The 25,460-nt window shown below is 39.7% G+C and overlaps 1 protein-coding gene across 1 annotated transcript in view; it reads right to left on the bottom strand.

Annotated features, from left to right (window-relative positions):
• The window catches only part of LOC129236461 (DNA-binding protein D-ETS-4), a 79,936-nt gene extending 66,742 nt beyond the window's left edge, over positions 1-13,194 (bottom strand). The window contains exon 1 of the mRNA XM_054870867.1: positions 12,691-13,194. Within this exon, the coding sequence (XP_054726842.1) occupies positions 12,691-12,735 (45 nt within the window). The 5' untranslated portion in view covers positions 12,736-13,194. The remainder of the gene's footprint in view (positions 1-12,690) is intronic.
• Between the last annotated feature and the right edge of the window lie 12,266 nt (positions 13,195-25,460).

The raw sequence follows: 25,460 nt of genomic DNA, 5'->3' as shown, positions 1-25,460 counted from the left end.
ACCGAATAAAAGAAGCTAAAGAAAAAGTTATTAACAAGATTAATAACAAAAGAGAGGTTTTTAACGATGAAAGAAGTACAGGACACGTAAAAAATTATAGAGCACTTAGACATAAACACGAACCTAGATATCGAAAGCTACCACTTCAAAACACTCATGCAAGTAACATTAAAAGACCAGGAAAATTTGCAGGTACTCTTGACATCAATGATGTTAATAACACTGATAATAGGATCGACCGCAACGATAATAACTGAAGACATCAAAAGTGAAGACGGGTTTGCTGAAATAAAACTCGACAACATACAGGTGATCACAGATTTTGACATCATCCTCCACATAATCAAACCAAAGGAAATAGAAAATATTATTGACGCACTTGAGAATTTAGCAAAAGACTCGAAACTGATCGAAAAGGGACAAATTCTAACACAGGAATTTGCAATATTACGAAGCAAACTTTACACATTACTACCTCACAGACAGAAAAGAGGACTAATTAACATATTAGGTACAACAATGAAATGGCTATATGGAAGTATGGACGACGACGATAGACAAAATATAGAAGAACATTTTAAAGTTATTGACACGAATAACCATATTGCCATAGACACCTTAAATAAGAATATAAAGATAAATGATAACTTTAACAAAACATTCCAAAATATTCAAAAAGCTATAGAATCAGATAGAAGACAAATCTCTTTAAAATTAAACTCAGTACAACATCAAAATCAAGACATACATAAAGAGCTTCTACATCTTGACATTCTTTTGAGAATTAGATCACTTAGCAATAGTATAGAGCACATCCAAAATAACTTAGCATCAGCTAGACTAAACTTAATGTCCAGCAACATTCTTACCCCTGAGGAAATAAATACATACAATATAGATATATTTAAACTAGAAAACATAGAATTAGAAGCAGCAACCGCCGCAGATAATATTATATTTTCATTAAAAATCCCAACAAATACAACTATAGCAAAACATATATTCATAACTCCATGTGCAAACAAGAACTCGGAAGAATTACAATTCAAAAGCGAACATCTTTTGGAAATAAATAAAACAAGATTCACTTTTTCAAGAAATTTATACCAAAAAAACCTAAAAGCCTCAAAATCATGTGTAATAAAGAAAAATTGTAAGAAAATCAAAAATTATAAAGAAGAAATTATGGAAATCGAAAAAGGCTTAATAATTGTAAAAAATTCTAAAGGAATTGAAATAAAAAGTACATGTAACGAAAGAACTTTAAATTCCATAGGAACTCAACTTATTTTATTCAATGATTGTGAACTTTATGTAAAAAACGAAACTTATAAAAATATGTAATACGTCACCTTGAATCAAATATAAATAACACACAACTCGAACCTACATTTGACGAATTAATTATTAACCAAATTGAAAACGCTCAAAAAAATCGAAGAACTAACCTTCCACAAAAAAATCATATCAAATTAATATTTGGCTAACAATTTCATTCATCGCAGTAAGCACATTAGCTTTATCTGTAATTTTTATTCATTTCACAAATAAGCACAAAGCCATTGAACTTAACGTAAATGCAAAAACCCAGGAGTGTTTTCAATCAAAGGAAAGGGGAGTTACGTCACTCAACCATTCTACTCCAAAAGAAAATACAATTGAAGTGGACTGGTCATCGTAACTCGATACCCAACCAAATAAGTGCCATTGCACTAACGCATTTCGCAAGCGACACAATTAGCTTGTAATGAAATGAGTGCAACGACACTTATGCAAATAATTTTGGAAACTTAGAATAAGCAATATTCATATTTCGTTGATTCACCAAATATTGTATTGTAAGTGAATCAACTATTAGCAATAGGAAATATTATAAATACTAGCTGTAAGCATATAAAAATTTGTAATTGAAAAATACCATTTAATCAATAAAGACGCGTTTCGACGCCGGTTGATTTTTTTTAAGCCACGACTTTCGCATTGGCTTATTTCACGCGGTACTACACAGGTGTCCAGCTTGGTCCCCGTAGTGGAAGCTGTAGCCTTTTATTCCGCAGGTGAACTGCTTAAATAAGTCGCTGTTCGGTGTGATACCTTTGGTAGTAGTTTAATTTGAGAATGACGCAAGGAGCGAACAGATTTTGTGGGCAGAAAGTAAGGTGAATTTATTTGTCAAACTTCGCGGGATTAAAATTTGGCTCTAGTTATTTTTTTCATGAGTTGGCAGCACTGTTAATAACATCTGGGCCAACTTTCATGTGAATGTCATTATCAGTAATATATTTACGCTTGTGTTTACCAAACGACCAAGAGTGCATTTTTCGATTTTTACAATGTCTGATTTGATTGAGCAGAGAAGTGCCATCAAATTTTGTTTGCGGAATGAAATTTCGGCTGCGGAAACGTTTAGCATGTTGCAGAAGGCATTTGGTGATTCGACCATGTCGCAGAAAAATGTTTGTAAGTGGTACAAAGACTTCAAAGAGGGTCTAGAAAGTGTTGATGACTTGGAGCGCTCCGGACGACCATCGACGTCAACAGATGACCAACACGTCAATAAAGTGAAGGAGTAAGTGCTCAAAAATCGTCGGTTGAGTGTTAAATACCTTACTGATATGATCGGAATATCAGAAGGATCTGTGAAAACCATTTTGAAAGACCATTTGGGTCTACGAAAAGTCAAATCTCGTTTGGTACCGAAAACTCTCAATTTCTTGGAAAAATGTCGTCGCGTTGATGTGTGTGAAACAATGCTTTCAGACTATCAGGACAAGCTCAAATGCATCATTACGGGAGATGAGACTTGGATTTATGCTTACGACCCTGAAACAACCGACCAATCAAGCGAATATCGTGCTAAAGGCGAGGCCAGACCGAACGAAGCAATAGACGAATTGCCAGAATTATTGACCAGAATTATAGGCCAAAAACTCTTGGTTTTTGCATCACGATAATGCACCGTCTTACACTGCACTCGTTCTTCGTGACCATTTCGCCAAAAATTCCACGCATATCGTTCCGCAACCATCGTATTCGCCTGATTTGTGATTCCGTGTGACTTCTGGCTATTCCCAAAACTCAAGAGACCACTCCGGGGAACGCGTTTCGAGTCGATTGAGGAGATAAAAGCTGAATCGAAGAAGGTGCTGATGGCTATACCGGAAATGGACTATTTGGCATGTTTCGGGGATTGGAAAAATCGTTGGCATAAGTGTATTTCATCGAGAGGGGATTATTTTGAAGGGGATGAAATTGATTTACAAGAATAAATAAAGATTTTTCATTTTACAACCACATTCACCTTACTTTTTGTCCACAGTAGTATATTACGAATTTAAATGACTATGGGTCAATTACTGCGAGCCTTCAGATCGTTCTATCACACTTGAGCAAGCTCGTTAGGTATTCAGAGTTCCTTTAAAGGAAAAAAATATCTTTATCGCTTGCCCCACACCTACTACTTCCATTCAAAGGGTAGGCACTATGTATGTATGTACTATATGTATATTGCGACTAAACTATTCAGTGCGCGTCTCATATTCTTCTCAAGTCAATTAATCGAGTTTATGTACTTACTTACTTCTATATGCCTTTGAAAAAGTTTAGCTGAATTTATTGTACAAAGAAGCTTAGTTTATAAATACCGAAATCCTTACTTTTTTTTCAAACTACAGTGTTGCCACCTCAGAACAGATACGTATTTATGTCAGCGTTTTTTTCTTTCCTTTTTTCGCATACCATAACTTTTCTCCGCATTGATGGCGGTATGCACCACGTCTATATGCGTGTGCGCGCGCACAAATACACACACATTCATAATTACTGACAGTATTTATTTTATTACTTCCATAATGAGCGATTTTCACCCCATAAGACAGCCTCCCGTCGCTGTTGGCATTCCCGCCGAACTGCCACCAACAAGCCGTTGGCGTCCGACTAGTACATGGACCACATAGTTGACACCACCAGCGAACGAACAGCCGAACTTGTAGTTTCCACTAGCAGCAGCAGCATAGAATTAGAAAAGTAAGACAAGCATACAAGAAAAACAAAAACAAACAAAAAAAAAACAAAAAATACAAAGTAAATAAAAAGACAAAAATGAAAACGATGGAGGGTACAGCACTGCAATGGCATTTAGTACGTAGGTATGGGAGATTGGCAATCGGCGCGATCGGTGACATTGACGGCCAAGTGTCAGACCGTTTAGGCATCTGAGCGCTGCGCCACAAATCAACATCACAATAATAGTTAGTTCCAGAAATAGCCTCAGCTGTAGCTGGCAAAGAGGGCAGAGCGCAGTGCGGACTTTCAATCAGCAAATCATGATGATCATCAGCAAATCAATCACAAATGGCCAATTCAAGTTTTTTCGCCTTTGTACTTTGAGAAACGAGAATATCCTAAGTAGGTCTTCAAAGTGTCGTATTGGCGGTGCAAAAGTGCTGCAAAAACATGCATTATAAGATGAGGAATGTAGCCGCTTTCTGTCAGCAGCAACAGCAGCAGCAGCAGCATGGAGTAGTGCAACACCGCCACAATCGCAACAACAACAACAACAGCCACATTAATGGCCGCAAAGTGAAAATGTCATTTCGCAGAATTCGCTAATTGTTAGAATCTTTCTGTTGTTGCCCGTTTACTAATTCACTCGCTATTATTATGCCTCATTGCAGTGCTCATTGTGGCCACCAAGCCAACTACATACATATGGTACACATGCATTTATGTACATATGTACATAAATAATATCTGCCTACATGGCTGTTGTTGCGCTTACTGCGGCCATTGCAATGGTATTTAGTATACTGAAAGTTAACAATAATTAAAAATAGTTTTCCATCTGCCAGCCGCAGTCAAGTTATATCTATTATTCCGGTAGCTGTTTAGTCTAAGTTGCTGCTCATAAATACACGCTTATATACATACATACATAAACGCATACTTGAAAATGTGTATAAACGTGTAAAAAAGTGCTCATCTGTATGTAAGCCTGTATGTCGGCTTCTGCGACGCTTCTAAGATTGTTTGAATAACTAACTTCATAGGTGTTGCATATACCAACATACATATACATACATATGTATGTGCGTGTGCGTGTGCTTATATGACGTGGTTAAAAATAAATAAACTATTGCACACAATTTCTATTTTCCACCGATCGCCTTTTTTGTCATTAACAGAATTTTCGCTCTGCACTACATTCGAGCCATTCACTTACTGGCTTTTTGATTTATTTAGTCGATGTTTTCTGCGAAATGAATGCAATGAATTTTGCTTTCTAATACTCGATATTCGAACGCTCTCCCTTGTCGATCAACGCAGCATAAATTTATGGTGTAAAAAGTTTAGTCGAAAACGTCCAGTACTGAGCAGCTACTTTAGAACAAAGATGGCAAACGCATAAATATGTCTGAGTGTATGAGTAGGCACGCCGCTTTCGATTCACCATCGCTAACTAGTCGAATTATGCATACAAATCCTTGGGTTATAATTTTTAGTTGAGAAGCTGCTATCCAAGGATGTGTAAAATCTCTAAAGCTCTGCGTTGACGAGTGGTTTGTGTGAGATTGGTGCTGGGTTTTATGTCTATGACACTGACACTGACAGCTCTCTGGCAGTGCAAATTTGTCTTTGGGCAAACGTGTTGTCTTTCTCCTAACAAGATTCTATAGATCCTACACGGCTATGATAAGACCTATTATCACCTACACATCAGTGGTCTGGATGAGCAGACTCTCTCTTGTGGAAGTCAAAAGCACCAAGGATCAAGACTACAACGCAACGTGGCCATCTGTTGCGTCGGAGATTTTCCGACTACTTCAGGTCCGGCATTAGATGCTCTTGTTGGTCTACCACCACTTGATGCTTTCATCCAAGGAGAGGTTTTTGAAGGTCATCTGCAGATTGAAGCATAATGGGAACGGGTACGGCCCCTGTGCGCCATTAAAAAACAGATCAGGCATGGACTTCGATCCAACGATTCTCTCCTTGCCCCTTGACTCCATTCTATCAAGAGTCGTACTTGAAAAGAGATACAGTGTGACGCTGTCAGAGACTTCATTGTGGTCAAACTCTGAAAATTAGCACGGCAAACACTGTTTCTGCATTTTCACGGATGACTCCAGGACCGAGCACGGTTCCGGCTCTGGGGTGTATTTGGAATTCAGTGCTTTGCTCTTAGAATTCATGCATTTGTGTTTCAAGCGGAGATGTATGCTGTTCAAGAAGCGATGAACTTTGATGTGGCAAATAGATGGAGAGACAGATCTTAATGTATCTGCAGCGACAGCCAAGCTGCGCGTATGGCCTTAAACAGCCCCCCAACAACTTCAAGGGTAGTCTAGTCCTGTAAATCCAGGCTGAACTATGTCGGTAGACATAATAGCCTGATGCTAGCATGAGTCCCGAGACACGTGGGTAACGAGCCCTCTGACTCCTTAGCTAGGATGGGCTCTGAGGCCAACTTCTGGTTTCAGACCATGGAGGCCAACAACTGGTATTTCAAGCAATAACCATAACAGTGGAGGCTGATAAGAATTTATCAGTCACTGCAGTCTATAGTCCCTCAAAACATCAGATCAAATGCGAACAATACATAGAGCTAATTAATAGTCACGACATCCGATTCTTATTGGGCGGTGACTTCAATACGAAACACACACACTGGAGCTTAAGATTAATCACTACAAAAGGTAGAGCATTGGGCAGAGCCAACATCCTGGCCAACGGATCCACAAAAAATAGATTTTTACATTGCCAAAAAAATATCAGCGAATTATATCAGCATAGAAAGCGGGTTGGACCTGAACTCGGTTTATTCTCCTATTTTATTAACATTATACGAAAATGAGCTTATCCAGAAATTGCCATTTACGCTAACAAATAAATATACCGATTGAAAATATTTTAGGTATGTCTTAACCGCGGAGAATTCCAATGCAGAAGTTACCAACACTTCCGATTTAGATGATGAAATATGAAAATTAACTAAACTCATACAACAGCCGAAGCAGCGGAGTAACACTTTGGAAAAAAAGTTTGTTACATCAGGTCATAAATATACCAAAGATATTAAAGGTATGGTCGCAGAAAAACGCAAGGTACGTAGATGATGGCGGCAAACAAGATCTTCATCCGACAAAGAATGACTAAATAAAATTACGAAAGAAATTTGCAAGAAGATAAAAGATTTTAAAAATAGATCTCCGAGTACTTATCTAAAGGGCTTATCAAACGAACGCAGCAATGATTACTCGCACTGGAAATGCACAAAAAAAAACTTTTCACAGCCAGTAACACGTAGATACTGTGACATTTCTTGGGCCAAAAGCAATAAAGAAAAAGCTAATGTTTTTGCTGAGTATCTCGAAGGCATCTTTAAGCCATGTGGACACATCGAGAGCAGCCGGAATGCGGCCACTTAACTATGAAACTGATGCCGAAATTTCCCTTGTTACGGATTCCGAATAGCTTGGTGAAATAAATAAGCTAAAATCAAAAAAGGCGCTTGGGTATGACCTTATTACTGCTGAAATTCTAAAACAACTTCCTCAATGCACAACATCCAAGATTACTGAAATAATGAACGCCACATTCAAACTGCGCCAAATCTGTATATATTGGAAAACTGCTGAAATAATTATGTTTAATAAACCAGGAAAGTCAACGCATGATGTCACATCTTATCGGCCTATCTCGCGCCTACCAATCATATCAAAACTGATGGAAAAGCTTTTAGCCAAACGTTTCAAAATAATTATTAAGCAAAGAAATATAATACCCGTACATAAATTTGAATCTCGCACAAAATACTCTACCACAGAATTACTCGCATCATTGAAAACGCCTTTGAGGAAAAAAGGTGTGCTCTGCTGTCTTTCTGGACGTGTCTAAAGCCTTTGACAAAGTTTGCCACGGTGGGCTCCTCAACAAAATAAATGCGCTTCTACCAACACAATATTTTAATATTCTAAAATCGTACCTCAATCTCACCTTCAAATTTATTTAAATAAAATCTCAGAGTGGACCATTAAATGGCGCATAAAACTAAATGAAACAAAATCGGTTCATTTAGACTTCACACAGAAGAAAGCTTGACTTGTTTACAGTAGCACAGAAAACAAACTATGTGACATATCACGCTGAAATTTGCCATGTAAGCTTATAACAGTCCTACCAAAAAACCAAAAATTTATTTTTGCCATTTGTCATCCGCGGACCGTTTTCTTGAGAACGTCTCGTTCGTACTTGAGCAGAAGCTATGTACTCGCAACCCACCAGCCTTATCCTTATACAATAAAACTCTTTTATATATATAAGCAGGTGCTTAAACCAATTTGGACCTATGGGATCCAGCTATGAGGCTGCTCAAGCTCAACCAATATAAAATCTATACAAAGATTCCAAAATAAGGTGCTACGATGCGCTGTTAATGCACCTTGGTACGTCCGCAACACCGATATCGAACACGACCTTGGCATCGAATCAGTTACCACTTCGATCAACGTAAACGCTAAGTCTCATATGGAAGGACTACGCCACCATGTAAATAGCGAAGCCTCAGTAAAATGGAAAGAAAGGCTGAAAAGAAAAGAAGAAAGCCGCACCAACTCACGCAGTAGCCCACTTCTCTGCAAGCCTTGGGCAGAGTATTAACAAATTTAGTTGTATTGCACAAAATTCAATCCAAATTGTTCGTTAGTTTAACTTAATTTATTTACTTTAATTTATTAACTAGTTACAATGTAAATAATAAAAAAATTATTATTTTAATAAAGTATTTCTTTTAAGAGTTGAAAATTTCTTAACAAAAGTTCTTTGGAACATCAGAAATCAGTAGAAACAAATTTCAAGCGCCAGCCCATGTAAGTGTACTCAAATAATTATAAGTTAAAAATGTATACATTTTATAAGTTAATGAAGAATTGTAAATAACAACAAAAACGATGCTTTTCTACTTAGAAACAATCGATAATTCCTATAGATTATTTTACTGTAATATCACCCGTTTTCAGAATAAATCCCCATTTCAGATGTTGTTTTTTCATTTTGACAATGGCTTTAGGATAGAATGGATTAAGTATTAAGCAAGTGCAGATGCAAACAAGCTGGATATTTACTTCATCGCTCTTAAAACATGCAAGTACAGAGAGGCAACAAAAATCTACATTTTTACTGGTTGCGCTCGCCGGCAATTCAGTGGTCTTAAACAGTTTGCCATTTTTATATATTTGGGGCGGTAATTAGTGCAGCTCTTATTATTATTAAAACCAAGTATTTCCCTAGGCTTTTCAATCCTTTGTTGTTATCGAATTATTGCTCGCCTAGGTAGGTAGGTAGGTAAATCGGCAAGAGTGCCACAGGCACACTTCAAGTAGCACTTACGTGCCGTTTTGATACCATAATGTGGACTATTACCTGTCCTAGAAGTTCACCAGAAGAGAGCGACAGTGCTTTGATCGCAGCTAGGCTATCGGATCCCGAAGCATTTTGCATGCTTGCAGGTTCGCGAAGACCTCTGCTTGAAAAACGCTGTTCGTTTCCCGCAGTTTAAAGGAGACCGAAATGCTGGCTGATTTAGAGAAAACCCTCTCTCCCACTCCAGATTCCATTTTGGATCCGTCGCTCGCCTACTTATTAAAATTCTTGACAATTGAAAAAGTTTCAAAACCATTGAATCATCGGCGTACTTTCGTGTTTTGAAAGAGAACCTTCATATGCATTAATTATAAATATATTTTAATATTGTAAATTATATAAAAACCATAATTTGCTACAAATTTTAATGCACTTATTATTTGTAAATATTTTCTACCCAGTTCTATGCGTTTTTTGAAGACCAACCAAAATTTGATTAAATTTTATGGCACTTTCTGGTTTTATCTCATTGTTGACGTTACTAACTGAATGACAGTCTCAAATAAACTCTCTGGAAAAGTTTATACCTCCAAAAAACACCCATTATTTGTGTACTTAATCTATGTTTGTTGGCTTACAAATGTATTAGGCAAGTACGTACGTGTCAACATTTGACATCTAGACAACTGATAAGGCACGGGCAGCAGCAAGAGGTTATCAGCACTAACAAAAGATGCGTTTGTTATTCGAGCCAAATCTGCTATGTATTGTATTTCGAACCTATTTAATTTGAAAACTTGTTATAATTATAGCTATATTTGTTAGCTATAATTGCTAGCTCTAATTGGTTAGCTATAAAATTAAATAACATTAAACAAAGTAAAATAATTAGTGCATATGCGAAATTATTTGCCACTTCATTTGCATATTGAATTTTCGCATTTCATTATTCGTTTTCAAAAATACTAGGTTGCTCAATAAGTTTTGCGATGCGATAAGAGAGGGCGATGCTATTAGCCTCCTTTTTTTTTTCTTATGTTGATACACTTTTCATATGAGAAAAGCAGAGGAAATTTATGAACGAATGTTGAGAGTGCATGAGAACTCTTCGCCATCAACTGGTTGGTTAGTTGCTGTCTGGGTGACACGCCCCAGACTCAATTAGCGCAAAAAGTGGCATTTTGATGTACCACCAGCAGAACCACTGTCGTTATTTAGTCAAACCATCTTTGATTTGGCTATAAATCTGTCTATGTCATCTATTTTCTTTCTTACAATTCCTACCAAGTTGTTCATTGAGAATTTCCCCAGCATTCTATGTCGTAGAGCAGCCAGATTCGGGCACTCATACAGATAGTGAAATACTGTTTCCCTAGAGTCCTCTTGATTGCAGCTTCTACATCTATTATTGGCCAATCCCTCTTTCTAGTATGGTCTCCGTTAGGCCAATGGCTGGTTATTGTTGTCATAATTTTAAAGATGTCTGTTCTTGGCTTTCGTAACAGCTCGTCAGTTCTCAACTGTGTACAACAGGCCACGTTTCGGTGTTGTTCCATCTGTCAACAGCCTGCTTTTGATATTGCAAAGGGATCTCCCTTTTGTAACCGCTTCGGTGGCAGCCCACTTCTATCACTTCGGATGCACCAGAGGAAGTCCCTTGTCTTGCCAGCTCATCAGCTTTCTCATTTCTATCTATGTTCCTATGGCCAGGTACACAGATGAGAGTGATGTCTGTCATACCTACTAAGACATTTAATTCTACTTTGCATTGTTTGATAATTTTTGAGTTGTTGGTGATTTTATAGCTAAGAAGGCTGCTTGAGTATCCGTAAAAATACGTGCTTCTGATAGTTTTTGTGGGTGATTCTTGATTATCATGCAAGCTTCTCTTATCCCAAGAATGTCTGCTTGAATGATGCTATTCCAGTTCGCCAGGTGAAAGGACTTGGAAGTTTCGAGGTCTTTCGCGTTGGAAACATTATCTAGAAATCTAGTCTGAAGTCTAGGGTAGCGGTAATGTAGTCTGATGGATTGCCATTTAGCTTCCGATTATTAAGAATAGTACAAGATCGAACATCCTAGCATTCCAACGACCATGCTTTAATTATGATGGCGGCATTTGCTGCTGTTAGTCGTACTTGCAAATGTAATGATAATAGGTTCAGTATGACATTCAGTGCCTCTGCTGGATATGATTTCATAACTCCTGTCTAAGCTGGTACTGTTTGTTTAATGCAGGCCACCACACCAACGATCCGCATGTCAAAATCGGTCTTACTATGCCATAGCCATCAATTAGTACAGTAGATGGGTTGCTGAATTTAGACGTGGTCGTGCAAGCCTTGAAGACAATCCACGTCAAGGCCGTTCAAAAACAGTAACAACATCAGAAATCGAAGAAAAAATTCAGAAAAATTGTCGAGTGACTGAAAGAGATTTAAGAGATACCCTAGAAATCTCATTGGGCAGTGTAAGCAATATTTTGTCTGAATTATTGGGTTTCAGAAAGCTGTGTGTACAAAGGGTGCCGCATTCGCTAACAATGGAACAAAAAAACATTCAACTGGGACTTTCTCAGCAACATTTCGAGGGTTTTCGAAAGCATAAAGTGGATTTTTTGTGTCGATTCCTCGCTATGGATGAGGTTTGGGCCATCCCTATGATCCTAAAACAAAACAAGAAACTAAAGAGTGGTATGAGCTTAGTTCTTCAGCTCCGAAGCGTGTTCGTGTCCAGAAATCGACCTAGAATGTGTTAGCATCACTTTTTAGAGATGCGAAAAGATTTTCGTTTATTTCTTTTAAAACAAAAAATTCTGAATATGATTGCAACCTTTTGGACCAGCCGAAGGAAAAAATTCTTAAAAACGGACCGAGTTTGCGAAAGAAAAAAATTATTTTTGATTAGGATAGTGCATCGATTAATCCATGAATCAAAGTTGGAATTGGGCGCAGATTTGGCTCCCAGCGATTTCCATCGGTTTCTAGACCTAAATAATTTCATGCGTGGAAAGCGTTTTTCATCAAATGATGACGTCATAACAGCTGTGGAAACGCGTTTTCCAGCAAATGATGACGTCATAACAGTTGCGGAAGCGTATTTTGCAACCTTTCTAGATTCTCACTTCAGGGATGGACTTCATAAATTGAAATCTCGATGGCATAAGTGTATTGAGGTCGGAAAGACTATTTTAAATAATAAAAAGTATTCGAAACCATAAAATTGAATTTCTCTTAGCGAACCGCAAAAATCATTGCACTACCTAGTAACTATCAACCTGCACTTATCCAATACTTACAACTATGTTACATATCATATAAATTTTCTTACCTTAGTTGCACTCGAATAGAACGACGACATTTTCTCGCTTTCCATATTCCGCACGCTCACTTCAAATTACTGATCGCTCTATCCTGGACGCTAATTTGGTATCAATTTCTTTGCATCTGTAGTCGCAGCAATGGCGTTTGATTATCTCTGGCCCCGGAATGATTGACTTCACTAGCAGCCGTTTTCTGTTTCCTTTTATCTACTACTATTCCTATTCTCAGCTGCGTATTGGTGCTGCTTGAAGCGGGAGTGCGAATGTTGTTGTGGACATTTATTGTAGGCAAAATCAAGAGTGACGAGCGACGGTTGGGAGAATAGTGAATTAGGCGATTTCAAGTGACGTTCCAAGAAAATATGTTTTTGTTTTTGTTTTTTTTTTTAAATGCTTGCTTTGCATCTGCATTCATATGCGGGCACTTGAGCAAAACTGTGCGTGGATCTAAGCGCCTTGTAATGCATTTATTGTTCTTGGAAGAGATCTGCGTATGGCTTTTTCATTCACACACACACATTCATCTGTGACTAGTCGCATGCGCCGGGCGCTGGGTGAGCTGCCAAAAAACAAAAAAAAAACAAACAGAAGGCGGCAGTGTGCGTGCGAAGTGCTACCCTGCTGTTTTCGTTTCAGAATCTTCTAATTGATAGCTGATGAGTTTCGTTCTAAGTAATTTTGAGCGTGTCGATTTGTGCGCCTTAGCTTCAGTTGACTGTTATCTTTTCTTACATATTTATAAAATATTATTTAAAAACATTTCGTTGTTGCCATCAAAGTAGCAAAATTTCTTACTGCTTTTTGCTTTGTTGATTTTCGTAAGTTTTTTATATTTTTTTTTGTTTTTTGCTTTTATTTCAATTTTATTTTAATCTTTTTCAGTTATCACTTGCGCAACTCGCTCTAGTTAATGGCATTATTGTTGGTTTTTGTATTGTTGTTGTTGTTGTTGTTGCTGTTTTCGTTGGTATGGCGCTAGCTTATTTGGGCGCGCTACGACTTGCTCGCTCGTAATAATAGCACGCGCACACATGCACATGCACACGCACACTGACTCACGTAACACAGTGCCGACTGTTGAATTTCTTATATTCGTTAGTCTCTTCTTCAGTTGATTTTTTTTTATTTATATTTTTTTTTATAATTTTGTATTAAATTTTTGTTGCTACTTATTTTGTTTTTGTGTTGTTGTCGCAGCTTAGTAACGTAATTACACCAGTCAATTTCGCACGCATAATTCACCGATTAATTTTTTTTTCAAACACAAATTCAAGAAAATGTTTTTGTTTTTGTTTTTGCTCGCCGCTTACTGTCCACAATTTGTAATGTAAATAAATTGTATCTTGTTTATAATTTAAAATTCCAGTTTTGCGAATAAATTTTATTTTATTTTCGTCTTCTATCTTTTGCTTGTCGTGTCTTAGCCAAATGCCGAAATATGTAAATTATTATTATTTATTTTTTTCGTGTTTTTTTGTTTTTAACTGTACTATGTTTTATAAATATTATGATTTTTGAATGCAATTAATTTTTTTGTACTCCGCTCAGTTTCGCGAAGCCCAACCGTTCGCCTTGACTTTTCGCTCAAATGTGTCCGCTGAGATTTTTAAGATCGCATGTCTTACCTCATTCCAATTGAAAGTGGAAGCTTTTATTGCCAAACTGGTTTTGTTTAAAGAGCGCGAAGTGCGTTTTGTAAATAAAGTTGGCGCTGCGCGTGTTACCAATTGTATATGCGAATGTATGTGGCTAATCAAACAAACACCCAGCAAAACAAGCAGCAAGTCGGCCAAGCAGCCTATGGCTTCATCTGGTGGCTAGTTAGTCGTAGTTTGTAACAGCAAAGTGCGCACACAGAGCTTTTGATCGGCATCGGCATCGTTCTCCAATCACGTTTTTACTTTTATTAATAAACTTTTTATTTATGTATGTATGTGTGTGGGTAGCAGCTGTGCTGTAAGTGAGCTTGTGGTATTTCAAGCTGTGCTTAAAACAAGTTTGACAGTCTTGCTTTATTTCAGCTTTTACAAAGCATCAGCAGAAAAGGAGCTTATTAAAGTGCTCACTTATGTATGAACAGGTGATATTTGGCCAAATAAAACTTGAGGCTTAAAGCACATTTTACACTGACAAAAAATTAAAGCCTCAAAACAGAATTTTTCATTTTTATACTTCATGCCAACTTCAGAGCGTTCGCGCAGCTGATGCGGGCAGAAGCCTTTTGCCGAGAGTAAATGCGAAAAAAGAAAATCAGTAATGGATTTCAAACGTAATGGCATGATTGCATTATATTTGACTGGAAAATCACAACCAGCGATTGTTCGTGAGCTCGAGCACCTTAAAGTAAATCAAGTTTTTGTTTATCGCACTATTACTAGGTAACAGGTGGCGCTACAGTAATCCTCCTATCAGAAAATGCTATACATTTTGCGATTGGCCCCTAATGCCAGTTCTGTTTTGACATTTGCGTAGTAAACACATGCGAAATGCACGTTTATAAACAATGTTATGCTACACTGCTCCAGAACGCGGAATATTGCTGACTATTTATTTGACCAATAATCGGTCGGTGACTTTGGCACAACGTGAATTTCGTCGCAGATTTCCTCGCCGTCCAACGCCTACTGGTGAAACACCGCGACGTTTAGCCGCTCGCTTCGAAGAGACTGGCACAACACGAGATGCTGCCAGGCGTGACAGACCCCGGAGTAGCCGTTCTGCAGAGAATATTGCTGCTGTAGCCGAGGATGTCATGGAAGCGCCATCGGCATCGACCAGACGACGTGTCACACAAATTGGTATCAGTCGACTGTCTTTACAGCGAATTTTGGTACTAGATTTGAAGATGTTTCCGTACAAACTCCAGAAGGTGCATCAGCTGTTAGCTGCTGACCGCCAATCGCGTCTAACATGCGCTCAAGCCATCCTTAATCACCACCAAGAGGAAGATGATTTTTCATCAAAAATAATCATGAGGGATGAGGCCTATTTCCATCTTAGCGGGTACGTAAATAAGCAAAATTTACGCTTCTGGGGCACTGAAAATCCGCGTGTAAACCACCAAGAGCCATTATACCCGCTCAAAGTCACTGTATGGTGTGCTGTTTTCGCTGGAGGAGTCATCGGACCTTTTTTCTTCGAAGACGTCACGGGCCAAACGGTTACTGTGAATGGTGAGCGCTACAGAGCAATGATCAACGAGTTCTTTTTGCCGCAACTTGATGAATTGGGATTGGAAAACATGTGGTTCCAACAAGACGGTGCAACGGCACATAGTGCACGTGCCACAACCGATATGCTGAAGGATGCATTTCCCGGGCGCCTAATTTCCCGTTTTGGCGATTTGCACTGGCCAGCAAAATCGCCTGATTTGACCGCTCCAGACTTATTTTTGTGGGGCTTTTTGAAGTCGCGGGCTTATGTCAACAAGCCTCAGACTCTTGCAGCTCTTAAAGACAATATCCGTCAAGAATGTGAGAACCTATCGCCGGAAGTTTTGGCCAAAGTGATGGAAAATGCCATAAAAAGGGCTCAAATGGCAATCAACTGTGGCGGCGGCCATTTTCATGACATCATATTCTCGACTTGATGTAAAAAAAATTAAAAGACCAAATAAAAGTAATCCACAAGAAGAATCAAAGTTTTTCATTTTTTTTTAATTACAGCCAAAAAACATCGCAAGGTTACTTTTGCGCCACCTTGTACGCCGGTGGTCAAAGTGAAGAAACAAAAAGTGAAGAAACAACTTGAGCGAAATCCAAGATGAAGTGCCTATCAAATACGAAAGTATAGAAAATATCTGACCGTAGTATCCGTCGCATACTGAAAAATGATCTCCAAGTGAAGCCCTACAAAATCCAAAAGGCGCATAATCTCACACTAAAGCAGCAACAAGTCAGACAGCCACACTTGAGAGAGCGAAGTTGTTGATTCGCTTGGCGGAAAGCGGTCAATTTCTGATTGTTTTGTGTTTTCTGAGGAGAAAGTTTTTCAAATTGAGCAATTCGTAAGCTCCCAAAACGGTGGGGTTTGTTTGACCAACCGTTCTTACGAGAATTTGAGTCATGGATTGGCCTCCAGGAGGAAGCCCCCGCCGGCCTCACAGTTAATAGTTTGGGCCGCTGTAACCACAGATGGGCGCTTTCCAAGGGTTTTCATCGAACCTGGCGTCAAGGTATATGCGAAATATTGTCGGGAAAGTATTCTGGAGGTTGCCTTGAAGTCGGTGGCAGACCATGGACGTTTCAACAGGATTTGGCACCGTCATACAAAGCTCGAGTGAACCAGGAATGGCTAAAAAACAACGTTCCAAACTGCATAACGTGCACACAATGGCTCTAAAAATCACCAGATGCGAATCCTATAGATTATTTTCTCTGGACCTTTGTGGAGAGCAAAGCCCGAACTAAAAGATTCACCAGTCTCGAGGCGCTGAAAAAAACCATTGTCCGCGAGTGGGACAAAATACCTGCAACTCACATTCGGGTAGCTTGCGACACGTATAAGGACCATTTCAAGTCCATAGTCAAGGCAAAAGGTGGTCATATCGAGCAAACGTAAATTTACTCTTAATTTTGTATTATTTTCACACATTTTTTACTTTGAATTGAAGAGAAGTTCAAAACTTAGTTTGTGGCCTTTTTAATTGGTTACACTTCGAGTGTCGGATCCTGTAAAATGTACAACCGATTGTTTTATAATTTCAAATATTTTATTTCTTGTACTTTTTGTGAGCGATAATCCTTTCATGCAAAATATTTGCTTTTGGCCATCCCATCGAGGGACAATTAAAAAACGTCGTTGGCATTGGTTTTAGTATGATGGTTCCCTAAGCGAGAACGGTATCCATAAAGGACCAGTTCTATTCACCCACGCCTGTGCCCACCGCATTTGTAGCCAGCTTTCATCCTGTAGGCTCGCTTTATTATGTCTGTGCCTGTGAGGCTTTGCCTTTTTGCACTATGTTGAGATCTATGTTTTTTCCGTAGTACGTCCTCGATGTATCTCTTTACCGCGTTCCAGCTGTCTTCGCGTTTGAGCATTTTGCTGATTATGTCACTCTGCGCTATGTCGTCAATCTGCTTCCTCAGAGCATTTGTTTCCGCAAGCCATCTGTCCCAGTTTTATAACAACTTCAGTATTTTTTTTTTTGCATTTATTAATTTCTAAGCGACCTGGTATAAACTTTTATGCTATCCGAAGTACGAAGTATTTTTATAATATAAATTGTATTTTTCTTTTTTTTTCAATTAGTAATTTGTTAGTGTTTAGGGACATCGCTCAATTCTGCCAAATCTTTTTTATAAATAATATTTTTTTCAGAATAATAATGTTTTATTGTTTCTAGGAACATCCATAAAATTTAGAAAATATTTTTAAACATTATTTCTTAAGCGAATCCTTGCATTATCTTCTATGAAATGAGACTTTTCGTCCATTTCAAACGTTTAACAAAAAATGGTTACAAATTTAATCTTCGAAATTGCCATTGCCGCCGATGCAGTACTCGACGCATTAAGTCGTGACTCCAACTCAGCCTCACCAGTTCGAGCAGCAGCCGTCAACGCTATCGAAACTCCTACAACTCCTACAAATCAATTCACCGTACTCCAAAGGCAAATCGAAATGCAAGACATTGCCATCGAAAAATTAAGCAACAAATTAAGTATGCTTATCTCCCGAAACCGCAGCCGACAAAGTGAACGTTCACGGAGCAAGGCCAAACGGCCGAATACACCACATCGCAGTACCAACGTTGAGCAATTACCGTTGGTGCCATCGTGAGTATGGAACTCAGGCCCGTAAATGCCGAAATCCATGCGATTTCCCTACTAAAATCCAAACTTCAATAAAAAACTTAAATCTGCCGTAAGGATCGAGCTCGATAGTCCTGGCAGGGTAACATCGTCGAGCAACAAATCACAATGCGAACTAGAGGTAAAATTTTCCGAATTCACCAAATCTAAACGTTTTTCATTCCTGACAGAAAATCAACTCAATTAGTTTTGATCGATACCGGCGCAGAAGTATCGGTCATCCCAGCAACTCGTGCGTGTCGCTTGTCAAAATCTAACGGTTCCACGCTTTACGCAGCAAACGGTCCAGCCATCAAAACGTATGGCATGATACGTCGCACACTTGACTTCGGCCTTCAACACAAACTTACTTGTGATTTCGTCATTGCAGAAACAAAGTATGCAATCATCGGTGCAGACTTCCTCCGCCATTTCAATTTAATCGTCGACATCGTAAATTCTACATTAACTGTCAGCACTACAGCACCAAGGCGCGCGAACATATGCGCCTTCGGAAAAACAACAAGCTTCGAAACACAAGGGTACAACACTGAAATCGCAAACCTACTTCTCGAGTTCACTGAGATCTGTAATCCAAACGCATTAGCTCCATCAGCATCACAGACCGGAGTAACTCATTGCATCAAAACGAAAGGCCCGCCTGTTTTCGCACGACCAAGACGCCTTCCTGCAGATAAACTAAACGCAGTTAAGGAAGAATTCGAGTTTTTAGGCAGACTCGGTATTTGCCGCCCGTCGAAAAGCTCTTCGCCTCGCCATTGCACCTGGTCAAGAAAGCAAATGGTGAGTGGCGTCCTTGTGGCGACTATCGAGCCCTAAATGCGCAGACTATTCCAGATCGTTACCCTTTGCCGCACATACAAGACTTCACACACTTTTTGTACCAAAAAAACGTCTTCAGTAAAATCGACCTCAATCGACCCCCATCGAATTCCAATCGAGCCCAATGACATTCCAAAAACGGCAATAGCTACGCCGTTCGGATTATTCGAATTCACGCATATGACATTCGGCTTGTGCAATGCTGCACAAACTTTCCAGCGGTTTATGCACGAAGTTTTCCGTGGACTCGAATATGTGTTCGTGTACCTTAACGATGTGTGTGTCGCCTCAGAAGGTATCGAGCAACATAAAGCGCACTTAAGACAAGTTTTCGAACGACTACAACAATTTCATCTGACGATCAACCTTAATAAATGCAAATTCGCTCAAAAACAAAATTCATTTCTTGGTCATATCGTCACAGCAGAAGGTATTAAGCCATTGCCGGAAAAAGTTAAAGCAATTTCCAATTTCCCTCTGCCAAAGATCGCCAAAGAATTGCGAAGATTTTTGGCGATGATTAATTTTTACCGCCGCTTCCTACCTAACGCTGTAGATCACCAAATACCATTGGTCCAATTAATCCCCGGAAATCGAAAGAACGACAAGACCATAATCAAGTGGACCGACGACTCAGTAATTCATTTCAACGAGTGTAAGAAACAACTAGCAAATGCTACACTCCTAGTTCACCCAGCACCAAACGCCCAAATATCGTTGAGCACCGACGCCAGCGATACCGCTACTGGCGCTGCACTTCACCAAATCGTCCACAACGAGTTTCAACCGTTAGCATTTTTTAGCCAAAAACTCACTGAAGCACAAAAAAGGTACAGTACCTACGACAGAGAGTTACTCGCAGTATATCTGCCAATAAAACATTTTCGCTGCATGTTAGAAGGAAGACCGTTCGAGGTAAGAACTTACCATAAACCACTTACTTACGCATTTCATCAAAAGCTTGATAAAGCATCACCGCGACAGCTGCGCCAGCTGGACTTCATCGGACAATTCACCACGGATATTGTCCACGTTGCCGGCACTGCAAATACGGCAGCCGACACACTTTCACGCATAGAGGTAATCGAACCAAATTTTGTCGACTACAAGCACATCGCCAAAGACCAAAAACAATGCCCAGAGCTGAAAAAACTCATCGATGGCAATACATCCTTGCAAATGAAGTGGATAAGCATAACCAACTCCGATTTTAAAATATGCTGTGATGTAGCTACATCAGAAGTACGACCGTTCATTCCACAATCGCATCGTAGGAACATCATCGAGAGAATGCATAGAATTTCGCATGGGGGTGTGCGCGCAACAACGAAACTTATCAAAACACGTTTTGTCTGGCCGAACATGAGAAAACAAATAGCTAATGTAGTCCAACGCTGTCTAAGCTGCCGAAATACCAAGATCAGTAGACACATACGATCCCCACTACAACCAATTTCATTACCATCGAGTAGATTCGAACAAATTAATATCGACATTATTGGACCGCTACCGCCATCAGACGAATACCAATACTGTCTTACGATCATAGACAGATACACGCGTTGGCCTGAAGCAATCCCAATTAGAAATATTACTGCAGAAACAATCGCTAAAAAACTAGTCAGCGTTTGGTTCTCACGATTTGGTATACCCGCACGTATCACTACCGATCAAGGTAGACAATTCGAATCACAGTTATTCAACGAATGCAAGCGAATGGAATCATCGAACGTTGGCACCGCTCTTTGAAAACAGCAATTACCTGTGATGAACGAGATGATTGGATTAATCGCCTATCTATAATCCTACTTGGTCTTCGTACAGCATTCAAGCCTGACATCGGAGCAACAGCTGCACAACTAGTATATGGTGCTAATCTCCGGTTGCCAGGACAATTTTTTCACGATCGCCATATAAAGCAGCCACAATCGGATTTTGTCAAACAGCTCATTGACGTGATGATAAAAATACGACCAACCCAAACCGCAAATCACGACGCCACGAAAACCTTTGTATTCAGCAAACTGGCAGAAGCAACGCATGTATTCGTGCGCAATGACAAAGCACGACCGGCGTTCGTACCAACATACGACGGACCATATCTAGTTATCTCCAGACACCCGAAATATTTCACCATCAAAATCAACAACCACAACAAAAGTAACATTTCCATAGACCGACTGAAACCAGCCTTTATCGAAACACTGCAATCGGATATCCAACCACCAAAAATGTCAACTCAACAAAATCCAGACCAATCGCAAATAACACCATCATCATCAAATCAGATATCTAGAAGCAATCCGCCAACAAACCGTATCGGACGAGAAATAAGACTTCCCGTACGTTTCAGAACGTGAAGTCTGGGGGGACCTATGTGGCAACCAGACTGAACGGACGACCCGATGGCAACCCTGACAATAACAGGACAATATAAAAACGCCATTGAACAAAGAGTTCGATCGAATCGCCGGCGAGTACAGACGCGTTGTATTAATTCGCATTACAGACATTTATCCTTAAATCTAATTAAATCCTAATTTTAACCTAAGTACTATTGTAATTAAAAAACTAAAAATAAAGATACGTTTTACTGAACCGAAAACAATTAATTGCCACTATACCCACATTCACAATATATACAGTGAGCCAAGTAGCCAAACCAAAAAATGTATACATGACAATTCGTTTGAATGACTTCTTCTCCTCTTGATTGGCGCGATAATCGCTTAAGCTATTTCCTCTGCTACAACCAGCTGGTACTCGACATACCCAATGCGCAAATATCCAGAAATCTCCCCCCGAATCTTTCTCTCAAACACTCTAAGCGTCGCTTCAGCGAATGATGTCATCGTCCATGCTTCTGCGCCATGCGTTAGAACGGGCATGATGAGAGCCTTGTAGAATGTTAGTTTTGTTCGTCGAGAGAGGACTTTACTGCTCAACTGCATACTAGGTTCAAAGTAATATTTGTTGGCAAGAGAGATTCTCCATTGGATTTGAAGGCTGACATTGTTATTGATGCTAATGCTGATTCCTAGATAATTGAAGTTTGAAAACTTTGGTTAGGCTAGATTAGTTTGAAGAGTTTGCCCACTGTGGGTCACACTCAGACTTTTTGTGATGTCACGTGGGGAATTTGTCCTTATCTTTCCTAAAACCTGTGCGTTAGGTTAGGTTAGAGTGGTATGGTTGCGCAAGGAATGAGCACACTTGGACGGAGAAAGATTCGTCTTTTGTGATACCATTATGAAGGAGGTGAGGTGAAAGAGAAGGACCGATGGGATGCAGGGAGAGCAGGGCAGCTAAGGAGAAGGTGCTGAGATGATTCCACCTCATCTTCAATACATCCAGCGCAAAAAAGACTCGAGGTGATTTCAAGTCTCACAGCATGCATTCCTCGCGCATTGTGTCCTGTGAAAGCACACACGAGATTAGAGAGCTGATATTTTGTCAGCCTCAGAAGCTCGCCCGAACGTCTCCGGTCCACACGTGGCCAGAAGGATTTTGCGACTTCGCACGTTTGTGTACTTGTCCAGCGCTCGCTGAGTTGGCGCGATGCCCATCTTTACTGTACGTACTTTTCAAAAATTTCATGTCCACAGATCCTTCAACTCATTAAAGAATTATCTGCCTAAAATGGTAAATTTACGTCTGGGTAGAGCTAGTTAATGGCACAATGGCATCTAGACAACTTCTGTAGAAGTCATGTGCTTGCACACCCAACTTCTTGGCATGCCTGCCGATTAGGCAATGCCGCTTAAAAACTGAAGTCAGTGTGTTAAGACTGTGCTTATTTCAGCCTAGCTAAATATTCTGTGCATTCAGTATTGAGAGTTGGCCAACATTGTCGGGTGATTCTGCAGGTGGCTTCATTACGCCATTTTTCAGTTGCTGCTTCTATAATTTCCTCAAAGATTAAAAGCTTACTCGCTTGTAATTGTATTCTATTCTGTATGTGGCCTATGCAATCATCAGTAATTTAACGCCGAGTCTCTAGTTCATTGGCGCTGCTGCTACTCTTAATGTCACAATGGCCAGGAACTGATGAAACCTTTAGGTGAAATGATTTAGTCAACTCGTTAAGAGATGGGAAGAACTCCATGGCTAACTTAGAGGTTGTGGACTGCTTTGGTAGGGATTTTATCGCCGCCTGGCTATCAGTGAAAATGTAGATATCATCTGCAGGTATTGTATCACACTGTACCAGTGTAACGGCTTCCATTATTGCCATCAGTTCAGTCTGAAAGACACTACAGTAGTTAGGAAGCCGAGAACTAAAGGATATCCGCAGATGTTTGGAATATACACTAACACCCACCCTACCCTCGAGCTTTGAGCCATCTGTGTATACATGGATGGACTCACCCTGTCTTACGTCATCCCGTTCCCACTCTTTCCTCGAGGTTAGGAGGGTCGTGAACTTTGTAATGGTAAGTGTAGGCGGAAGCTCAAGCTCCAAAATGAAAGCCGGACGCAGGATTTTACCGTGACCGTAGTCCGCGTTTGATCATTTACTTAAAGCGTTCAACCTTATTGCGGCACTGCGCGCGATATATCTTGTATGCAGATCTACTGGAAGGAAACAGCTAATATTTGTAGGAAGCATTTCTGTCCAGACGACTTTTCAGCTTCAGGCCGTATCAACGAAGTTTCTTCCACAAACGAACTCAAAACTTGTAAATCAGTAAGAAGTGGCAGCAACGAAAAGCAAAAGCAGGGAACCGAACGGACCGGAAAAATTTTGCATTGGCGCTATGCTCCGCAACGGAGTTCGAGGAACTATAATAATGATGATTGACATATAACGAACCATTTCAGAGGGTAGAAGAGCTGGTAAGTAGTACCCTTACATTAAGCATACGAGTATTTAGTTGTTGTTCTGAGCCAATCAGCTTCTTTGCTCGGGTGTGTGTATTTGTTATACCTATACCTAGTTTTCGTTGATTATGAAAAAGCTTTTGATCGACATAAACACGAATACATATGGTGTGCATTACAATGAAAAGGAGTTCCTGACAATATTGTCGCCTTGAAATTTGAAAAGGTCGAGCCAAGGAGCACCAGAAGAGTTGGTGGCTCCTAAAAAACTCAGGCTAAAAAGCCCATTGTATTTAAAGCTCTGGAAAGGGGGTGGATAGTCAAGGAGGGAAGGAGAAAAGTATCAGAGAAAGAGACAGGAAAGAATAGAGACAGAGATAGAGATAGTTAGTCCTGTGAGAATTTTCCAGAGTTTTTGGCAATCGGTTTTCCGCTCCATCTCCTCTCGATTATCCATTCGGCTACATTCAGGATGGCAAAAACTGACATCAAATTTCCTTCCAAATGAAACTGTGGGTATCAGGTCGTCTTTAGGTGCCAAAAACAGTTGCTCAGATAGCAACTTAAAGACTTCTCTGTGTCTCGAAGTTCCATCTTCGTGTCAGAAACCACATTTATGGAGTCTACACATTGCTTTTATTGCTTCCTGTTGTATCTTAAGATCCAGGGGGAGCAAATCAAGCATAGCATTGAGGGCATCACAAGAGGTTGTATTCATGGCACCCGTGATGCATAAACATACACTTCTTTGCAGCCTGTATAGTTCCCGGGTTGTGGACTTAACCATGCTCCGTCGGCACCAGACCACAGAAGCGTAAGTGATGATTGCTCTGATAAGTGCTGTGTATATCCATAGGACCACAGCAGGTTTCAGACCTCAGGTTTTACCAAAGGCTCTACAGCATTGCTGAAAAATCCTCAATGCGCGATTCACTTTCAGTGAAACATGTGTCTCCCAAGTCAGCTTCTTATTCATGATTATATATTATATATGTAAGCTTGAACAGTTTTTATTATTCTTTTATCCACTTCTTTACGACTGCTTGCTATCTGCCGACGTTTATTTACTTCGCTGTGTTTTGCCAAAGGCTCCACCAACTCATATGCTTTGATCAACTCTTTGTAGGATCGAGCACTATATAATGGATACTTTTGTTCGTTGCGCAACTCAACACCATCAGCTATGTACGTTATAATTGACTGCTCATCAACCTTACCTAGTGCTGCTATTTTCCGCATTTGTAACACGTATTCATGGAAGTTTTCTGTTGCTTGTTTTCGACGTTGAATTAATAGCTTATGTACCTCTGCGCTATTTA

The sequence above is a fragment of the Anastrepha obliqua genome, chromosome 1, assembly GCF_027943255.1.
Source record: "Anastrepha obliqua isolate idAnaObli1 chromosome 1, idAnaObli1_1.0, whole genome shotgun sequence".
In the NCBI taxonomy this organism is placed as follows: domain Eukaryota; kingdom Metazoa; phylum Arthropoda; class Insecta; order Diptera; family Tephritidae; genus Anastrepha; species Anastrepha obliqua.
Note: the sequence above shows the minus strand (reverse complement) of the source record. Positions and strands in the feature narration are given on the sequence as shown.